Source organism: Lolium perenne, chromosome 5 (assembly GCF_019359855.2).
Source record: "Lolium perenne isolate Kyuss_39 chromosome 5, Kyuss_2.0, whole genome shotgun sequence".
In the NCBI taxonomy this organism is placed as follows: domain Eukaryota; kingdom Viridiplantae; phylum Streptophyta; class Magnoliopsida; order Poales; family Poaceae; genus Lolium; species Lolium perenne.
Window position 1 is genome coordinate 185,127,920 of NC_067248.2, and position 9,879 is coordinate 185,137,798.

The 9,879-nt window shown below is 42.1% G+C and overlaps 1 protein-coding gene across 1 annotated transcript; it reads right to left on the reverse strand.

Moving 5' to 3' along the window:
- Positions 1-7,763: 7,763 nt before the first annotated feature.
- Positions 7,764-8,404, reverse strand: LOC127298099 (uncharacterized). The gene has a single exon (XM_051328063.2). It carries the CDS (start codon positions 8,312-8,314, stop codon positions 8,069-8,071), a length of 246 nt encoding a protein of 81 aa, XP_051184023.1. The 5' UTR covers positions 8,315-8,404; the 3' UTR covers positions 7,764-8,068.
- Positions 8,405-9,879: the final 1,475 nt, after the last annotated feature.

A 9,879-nucleotide genomic window follows, 5' to 3' on the forward strand; every position in this document is an offset into this window, starting at 1 on the left:
AAAGAAATCTGGAACTGTGCAGTAATCCAAATCTAGTACTTACTTTTCTATCAACGGCTTAACTTGGCACAACAAAACACAAAACTAAGATAAGGAGAGGTTGCTACAGTAGTAAACAACTTCCAAGACACAAAATAAAAACAAAGTACTGTAGGTAAAAACATGGGTTGTCTCCCATAAGCGCTTTTCTTTAACGCCTTTCAGCTAGGCGCAGAAAGTGTGTATCAAGTATTATCAAGAGACGAAGTGTCAACATCATAATTTGTTCTCATAATAGAGTCAAAAGGTACCTTCATTCTCTTTCTAGGGAAGTGTTCCATACCTTTCTTGAGAGGAAATTGATATTTTATATTACCTTCCTTCATATCAATAACAAGACCAACAGTTCGAAGAAAAGGTCTTCCCAATATAATGGGACAAGATGCATTGCATTCAATATCCAAGACAACAAAATCAACGGGAACAAGGTTATTGTTAACGGTAATGCGAACATTATCAACTTTCCCCAAAGGTTTCTTTGTAGAATGATCAGCAAGATTAACATCCAAATAACAATTTTTCAATGGTGGCAAGTCAAGCATATTATAAATTTTCTTAGGCATAACAGAAATACTTGCACCAAGATCACATAAAGCATTACAATCAAAATCTTTAACCTTCATCTTAATGATGGGCTCCCAACCATCCTCTAGCTTTTTAGGAATAGAGGCTTCGCGCTCTAGTTTCTCTTCTCTAGCTTTTATAAGAGCATTTGTAATATGATGTGTAAAAACCAAATTTATAGCACTAGCATTAGGACTTTTAGCAAGTTTTTGCAAGAACTTTATAACTTCAGAGATGTGGCAATCATCAAAATTCAAACCATTATAATCTAAAGCAATGGGATCATCATCCCCAATGTTGGAAAAAATTTCAGCAGCTTTATCACAGGCAAATAGCTTTAGCAGCTTTAGGCGCTTTTTCGCGCTTTGCATTAGAAGTGGAAACATTGCTAACACCAATTCTTTTATTAGTATGAGTAGGAGGTGCAGCAACATGTGTAGCATTAGCATTACTAGTGGTGGTAATAGTCCAAACTTTAGCTATATTCTTTTCTTTAGCTAGTTTTTCATTTTCTTCTCTATCCCACCTAGCACGCAGTTCAGCCATTAATCTTATATTCTCATTAATTTTAACTTGAATGGCATTTGCTGTAGTAACAATTTTATTATGATGATTCTCATTAGGCAAAACTTTTGATTTTAAAAGATCAACATCAGCAGCAAGACTATCGACTTTAGAAGCAAGTATATCAATTTTCCCAAGCTTTTCTTCAACAGATTTGTTAAAAGCAGTTTGTGTACTAATAAATTCTTTAAGCATGACTTCAAGTCCAGGGGGTGAACTCCTATTATTGTTGTAAGAATTCCCATAAGAATTACCATACCCGTTGCCATTATTATAAGGATATGGTCTATAGTTGTTACTAGAATTGTTCCGGTAAGCATTGTTGTTGAAATTATTATTTTTAATGAAGTTTACATCAACGTGTTCTTCTTGTGCAACCAATGAAGCTAACGGAACATTATTAGGATCAATATTAGTCCTATCATTCACAAGCATAGACATAATAGCATCAATCTTATCACTCAAGGAAGAGGTTTCTTCGACAGAATTTACCTTCTTACCTTGTGGAGCTCTTTCCGTGTGCCATTCAGAGTAATTGATCATCATATTATCAAGAAGCTTTGTTGCTTCACCAAGAGTGATGGACATAAAGGTACCTCCAGCAGCTGAATCCAATAAATTCCGTGAAGAAAAATTTAGTCCTGCATAGAAGGTTTGGATGATCATCCAAGTAGTCAGTCCATGGGTTGGGCAATTTTTAACCAGAGATTTCATTCTTTCCCAAGCTTGAGCAACATGTTCAGTATCTAATTGTTTAAAATTCATTATGCTACTCCTCAAAGATATAATTTTAGCAGGGGATAATATCTACCAATAAAAGCATCCTTGCATTTAGTCCATGAATCAATACTATTCTTAGGCAGAGATAGCAACCAATCTTTAGCTCTTCCTCTTAATGAGAAAGGGAACAATTTTAATTTTATAATATCACCATCTACATCTTTATATTTTTGCATTTCACATAGTTCAACAAAATTATTAAGATGGGCAGCAGCATCATCAGAACTAACACCAGAAAATTGCTCTCGCATAACAAGATTGATAAGCAGGTTTAATTTCAAAGAATTCTGCTGTAGTAGCAGGTGGAGCAATATGTGTGCATAAGAAATCATTATTATTTGTGGTTGTGAAGTCACACAACTTAGTGTTTTCAGCGTTGGCCATTTTAGCAACAGTAAATAAAACAAACTAGATAAAGTAAATGCAAGTAAACTAATTTTTTTGTGTTTTCGATATAGCAAACAAGATAGCAAATAAAGTAAAACTAGCAACAAATTTTTTTGTATTTTGATTTAGTGCAGCAAACAAAGTAGTAAATAAAACTAAGCAAGACAAAAACAAAGTAAAGAGATTGAGAAGTGGAGACTCCCCTTGCAGCGTGTCTTGATCTCCCAGCAACGGCGCGAGAAATTTGCTTGATGCGTGTGGTTGGCACGTCCGTTGGGAACCCCAAGAGGAAGGTGTGATGCGCACAGCGGCAAGTTTCCCTCAGTAAGAAACCAAGGTTTAATCGGACCAGTAGGAGTCAAGAAGCACGTTGAAGGTTGATGGCGGCGAGATGTAGTGCGGCGCAACACCAGTGATTCCGGCGCCAACGTGGAACCTGCACAACACAACCAAAGTACTTTGCCCCAACGAAACAGTGAGGTTGTCAATCTCACCGGCTTGCTGTAACAAAGAGTTAACCGTATTGTGTGGAAGATGATTGTTTGCAGAAAACAGTAGGACAAGTATTGCGAAGAGATTGTATTTCAAGAAAGAGAATTGGACCGGGGTCCACAGTTCACTAGAGGTGTCTCTCCCATAAGACGAACAGCATGTTGGGTGAACAAATTACAGTTGGGCAATTGACAAATAAAGAGAGCATGACCATGCACATACATATCATGATGAGTATAGTGAGATTTAATTGGGCATTACGACAAAGTACATAGACCGTCATCCAACCGCATCTATGCCTAAAAAGTCCACCTTCAGGTTATCATCCGAACCCCTCCAGTATTAAGTTGCTAACAACAGACAATTGCATTAAGTATGGTGCGTAATGTAACTAGTGACTACATCCTTGAACATAGCACTAATGTTTTATCCCTAGTGGCAACAGCACAACACAACCTTAGAACTTTCTGTCCTTGTCCCGGTGTGTCAATGCGAGGCATGAACCCACTATCGAGCATAAGTACTCCCTCTTGGAGTTACAAGCATCTACTTGGCCAGAGCATCTACTAGTAACGGAGAGCATGCAAGATCATAAACAACACATAGCATAACTTTGATAATCAACATAACAAGTATTCTCTATTCATCGGATCCCAACAAACGCAACATATAGAATTACAGATAGATGATCTTGATCATGTTAGGCAGCTCACAAGATCCGACAATGATAGCACAATGGGGAGAAGACAACCATCTAGCTACTGCTATGGACCCATAGTCCAGGGGTAGACTACTCACACATCACACCGGAGGCGACCATGGCGGCGTAGAGTCCTCCGGGAGATGATTCCCCTCTCCGGCAGGGTGCCGGAGGCGATCTCCTGGATCCCCCGAGATGGGATCGGCGTTGGCGGCGTCTCTGGAAGGTTTTCCGTATCGTGGCTCTCGATGCGGGGGTTTCGTCACGGAGACTTTTTATAGGCGGAAGGGCAGGTCAAGAGGCGGCACGGGGCCCCACACCACAGGGCCGCGCGGCCAAGGGGGGCCGCGCCGCCTAGGGTGTGGCCCCTCCGTGGCCCCTCTTCGTCTCTCCTTCGGACTCGGAAGCTTCGTGAGAAAATAGGCCCCGGGGCTTTGATTTCGTCCAATTCCGAGAATATTTCCTTACTAGGATTTCTGAAACCAAAAACAGCAGAAACAAAGAATCGGCACTTCAGCATCTTGTTAATAGGTTAGTTCCAGAAAATGCACGAATATGACATAAAGTGTGCATAAAACATGTAGATAACATCAATAATGTGGCATGGAACATAAGAAATTATCGATACGTCGGAGACGTATCACCAATACACAAGATGTATCTTTATTTACATGGCATCCATACTTGAATCCAACACATGGAATACAAGTAGAACCTATGGAATATTCCTTTATATAAACTCAATGAAAACATTAGTCAATAGGGGTTGTCATTAATTATCAAAACCACACATAGGGGCAATGTACCCTTACAAGGTTATTCTTAATTTTCCAGATATAATCAATGTTTGTTTCCGGAATATATTTAGTATATCATAGTTTTCTATTTGTTTAGTAGTTAACTACAGAATATCAACTTAAAATATGAATTTTGTGTCGAGCCACACGTAATTAATATGGGTTGAGCATGAAAATGTGGATGACAAAGAATGAGAGTAAGGTGAAGAGAGCCGACGGATTGGCTAGGAGGAGGAAGACAAGGGAGGGTGGAAGGGTGAGAGGCAACATGAAGATGAACTAGACTTGTGGCGATGATGACAATTCGGTGTCCGAGCTTGCACATGACACCCGACCATTAATTACTTTGGGGGTGCCTCATCTGGGTTCCAATGGTGTCTCATCCTAGTGCATGATGGCTGAAGGAAAAATTGATACAAGGATCAACAAAAAGAGGACGGTCGACGTCCACACTTGGGGGAGTAGGAGAAGAAGAATGCCATTAAACACCAATCTATCTGGAAATGTAAAGGAATGCGTACCGTGTATTTTTTTCCCTTTTTTCTGTTCATTTCCGTGGGGTTCTAAATTGAAAGCGTGAAGACAAGTGAAATCGAAATGCAATCAAAAAGGAAAAGGTAGGAGAAACTCTTGGTTTAAAGGAAAATGAGGAGATGGATCGAGTTTAGTCATTTTACTTTCTTTGATGATCTTGAACACATCTATTTGAATTTCCCGCAAGTGAATGATTTCTCATACATAGATTTTCCTCTTGATCGCTATTTGATACGATTTTCTTACTTAAAATATGGCACCAGCCTGTTTAATGAAGACGATGTCACTACACAGAAGCTGCAAGGAAGACTGAGGGACGTATCGTATCTAAGGCAAAAGCTGGATATTTAAGTTTAAATGGTTTCCTTGTATAATACTCTCTGATCCCACAAATTAAGGTGCACTTGAATTTTAAATGTTTTACCGTCAATATATACCAAAGTATATGCAAAATACTTTTGTTCCATAGTTTCTATACTACAATTTTGAATCGTCATAACAAGTGAACAGATGTAAGCTTTGTTTTGAGGCTCATCAAAATGCAAAATCTAAGACTACTAAGAAAGTAAGAAAAAAATTAGAACGATTAAATTACTACTCCCGAATATTCACTTGACTGATTAATTTCTTATAACGTACTATTTTTTTTGCCAAATAAGCCAGCAGCATCGATGTTTTCCCAAAAGTATTCGTGGACCTCTTTCCGATGAATTTTTTTTTGTGTAATTCCAAATGTGAAGCAAGTCTCTGTATCTTATTGGTGAAACTGAATACTTCAAATTCAACACAACCTTATTTTCTTCTTTTTATAATTTAACCATAAATTCCAAAAATTTCTAGCTCCTTTCTTTTTATATATTTTTATGATCATGAAAAATAAAAATTATGTCAGTTATTTCAAAGTTATTCTAATCTTGTACACACAAAATTTTGCAATTATTCATCTACTGCTGGAATTTGAATTTATTTTATCGATGCAAATTAGATTTGGATAGAAGAGTACATTCTTCGATATGTCAAAAGCAGGTCTGATTACATCTATTCCTAATCCTAAATAGAATGTAAGGACGTAGGCTATGTATCGTATTATCCCAACATGTAGTCCAAGAAAAATATTTGGTTATAAATTTTGTCAACAAAACATTACTTATATGTCATAAAAATTATACCATTGGAAGCAACTTTTGAATGTGTTCCAATGGTATAACTTTTGTCACATATAATTCATATTTTGTTGACCAAATCTATGATCTAACTTTTTTGGACTGCGTGTCAGCCTACCGTACATGTACGGAGGGAGTACTCCTCCGGTTTTTTGTTAAAGTTAATATCAAAAATACATTTTGCATCTATATAACAGTTCTAACACTAATCGAGAAAAAATGGTTAGATTTCTACCTCGTAGGATGGTGCTCATTAATGCAGATATTGCATGCAGCCATAGATAGTAATAGGCACCACATGTAACACATTTAATTAGCCCAAAACGCAGAAGCATTTCCACATAATTTATCATGCTATATTTATTAGTTGGCTGTATTTTCTTGGTAACTAAAATACTATGAGTTTGTGGCCTTACACTCTCACCCTTTTCTAATGTAAGGCCACTATCAAATAAATACACTTCGCATCTACATAATGTCACTAACACTTATGGAGATAAATTGGTTAGATTTCTATCTTCTATGATGATGCTCATTAATGCAAATGTTGCATGCAACTAAGACTGCTCATAGTGGGAGTAACATAGCTAGTAACATCACACATCTCAAGGCATTTTGGTGACATGGCATGCCAATAAATGAAGAAAGAGTGTGTGGTGGTAACTAGCTATGTTACCATAACATCACACACCCCAAGGCAAAATAAGTCTACAACATAATAAATGATACAATGCATGACACCACATACAAGTTACTATCCACTATGAAGGTAGTAACCTAGACTAGTAACATGGCATATGTTACTAGTCTAAGTTACTCCCCACTATGACCAGCCTAAGAGAAAGAGGCACCACGAACAACACGTTTAACTACCCCGAAACATAACAATATTTTTACATAATTAATCGTACTATTTATTAGTTAGCCTTATTTCTTGATACCTAAAATATAAGCTTGTGGCCTTATATAGATAGAAAAGAAGGGAGTAAAACTTCACTTACGATCTGATAATTAATCGTACTATTTATTAATTAGCCTTATTTTAGGACGAAAGAGACTATTTAGATATATGCCAAGTCACGGGACAAAGTCTACTGGCAATTGGATCAACCAACACTTCTCAATATGTTTCCTTCATCACATACGACAGAAAAACCTTTTGTCCAAGATTATTAATATAATCATTTCCATCCAATTAACAATGTTATCTGTTGACCACTGTCGACGCAAAATTAAGCTTTATAATCATGAGAAAGGCTCCTTTATCTTAGATTAAGCAGCACCAACTAATTTAAGTTGATTAGTCCGCGCGTGTTGGATACAGCCAGCTTCCAGCTCATGCCTCATCATGCATGACAATACTGTGCATGCCACTCCATCACACGTATGCGCTTTACGAGCTAAAAATGGATACGGTAGCATATGGCACAGCTAGCAGTGGCGCAACGGCCGAGGCAAGAATCTTGCTCACGATAAGCTTGGCGCTATTATGAAGATGAATTTGTTAAGTTTTCTGTAGAGAACACATGTGAGCCAACTGATTTCTTTATTCTTTTCGGAATGGTCCATCTGATTTCATTTGAGATTGGACATGGTTGTATCGATCTAACTAAAGAAAATTTTGACAGGAAGATATATAGTATTTCCACCGTTCCTTATAAAACCTATTTTTTTAAGATATAGAAGTATATAGATATGTTTTGATCATTCGAAGCTTTTTTAGGAACAAAGAGAGTAGTAATAAGCGAACAAATATACGTATGTATGACAAAACTCACTTATATGATTCCATGAAATTTATCATAACAACGCGAGATCGAAGAGGATCACATGTAAATAGGTACACAAAGAATACGAATTGGCCTAAAAAAATTACAAAAGATTGGACAAAATCAAAAACAAAACTCCATTTAGGTACGTACTAATGAGCTATGCGCTAGATGATCACCCATACTACTCCCTTCAATATACACCACTCGTTTATGTGTGTGACAAAGTATACACGCATACGTATTTATACGGTATGCCACACAAGCGGTTGCAGCTAGCTAGCTAGGGGTGTCGCCATGGCCGTGGCCTTCGCAGAGCTCCGACAGCGCCCTGAGGAGCTCGACCCTGGCGCGGAGCTGGGCGATGTAGTCGGCCGTGCGGAGGAGCAGCCGGTCGGCAGGCAGCGCCGCCGTTCCGGGAACCAGCCGCCGCAGCTCACGCACCTTCCGCCCCACCGCCGCCGATGACCTCCTACGACGGTGGCTCGGGCACGGCGACCTCCTCGTCCTCCTCGCGATCTCCATAGCTCTGAAGCTGATCAACAGAACAATCAGCGAAATGCGCTAAGCTCTGCTTGCTACGCTTCGTGCGTACGTGACGATGATGGAGAGGGGCAGAGGGAGGAGGAATACCTGAGCTGGTGCGGGAATAAATAGAGGGCGGGAGGAGCCGTTTTGGCGAGAGGAGTTTTCACTAGGGGGCTGGATGAGAAAGTGCGCGTGAGCTGTGGCGTGTCGCGTAGCGCTCTGGCGCGGGGCCCGCGCGTGGACGCCACATCTTGTCGTGCACACGTGTCTGACAGCTTTCTGACCGCCCAAGGACCCCGGGGAATTTATTGGCGTCGATTTGGTTCTTCCGGTTCTGCCCTTTCTCTAGCCGTGCGTCGAGAGTCGAGACAAATGCATGCCTAAACGGCAAGAAATATACGAATTTTGGTTTGATTTTTTTCTTTCCATAGTACGTCCTGAAAGGCCTAAGGGCATTTCCATCGGGCGCGACGCAAACAGACGCTGAGCGACCGTTTGCGTCTGCCGTGACCGGAAATGTGTCTGACACCCTCTCCAGCGGCGCGACGCAAAGTGACCGAGCCGTCCGCAGAGACGCAAACCCATATTTGCGGTAGGTTTGCGTCTCTGCGGACGTTGCGCGGACGCGCAAAGTGTCCGCTCGCGTCTCCATCGGGCCGCCTGACAGCGAGTCTGCATCGAGGGCATCGCTTCGGCTGTCAGCGCTTTCGCGTCTGCGCCGCAGCCTTCGCCTTCAATGGCGCGGCTGCCTGTTCTGCACGCGCCGGTAGCGGCTGGGCTTCTGCGCCGCCTTCAATGGCATCGTATCCCGCGCGAGGCCGCCCTTAAAAGACCACCGACCGCGTTCCTCCTTCCCCCACACCTCCACTCGCACCATCACCGCCGCAGCGCCATGGGGAAGAACAACGACTTCGAGGCATCCGTCAGCGGCAGCAAAAGGGTGCCGCTCCCCGTCACGCTGGGGAGGCTAATGCACGGCAAATGGTTGTCGTGCGAGGCCTGGTCCGACGTGCAACTTCCTGGCGGCTGGCGGCCCATCCCTCCCGTCCATGTGCGCGAGCCTGACCGGACCGCGGAGATCCGACGAAGGAGGTGGTGCCTGCCGCCGGACCTCCTCGCCGATCCGGCGTACGCCATCGACTCCGACAATTGGCGTACGTATCTGTCGACCGAGACAGATAAGAGAAGAAGGGCGGGGTTCATGGGCGATAGGGATTTTCTCTTCGGGGTTGCGCCGCCGACTCGTCCACGAAGACAGGAGACGCCGAGGCGTCGTCAGCAGGCGCCGTCGCGCGCGCAGTACAACGACGACGACCGCGACAACCACGACGAGGACGCCTACGCCGCCTACAACGACGAGGACGACTACATCGAGGCGCTCGTGTACCATAACGAGGAGGTGAAGGACGACAGCGACGACTACGTCGCGGCCGTCTTCCTTGAATGGCAGCAGGTCGTGGCGAAGGGCCGCGTTTTCGAGTTCCCGGAGAACATGACGGACGGCGAGATGGCGAAGCTCGGTGTCCTCGTCTCCGAGAATGACGCGCCTGTGCAGCCGTCGC

Coding starts and splice junctions, on each gene's coding strand:
- LOC127298099 (XM_051328063.2), bottom strand. CDS start 8,314: ATGGAGATCGCGAGGAGGACGAGGAGGTCGCCGTGCCCGAGCCACCGT.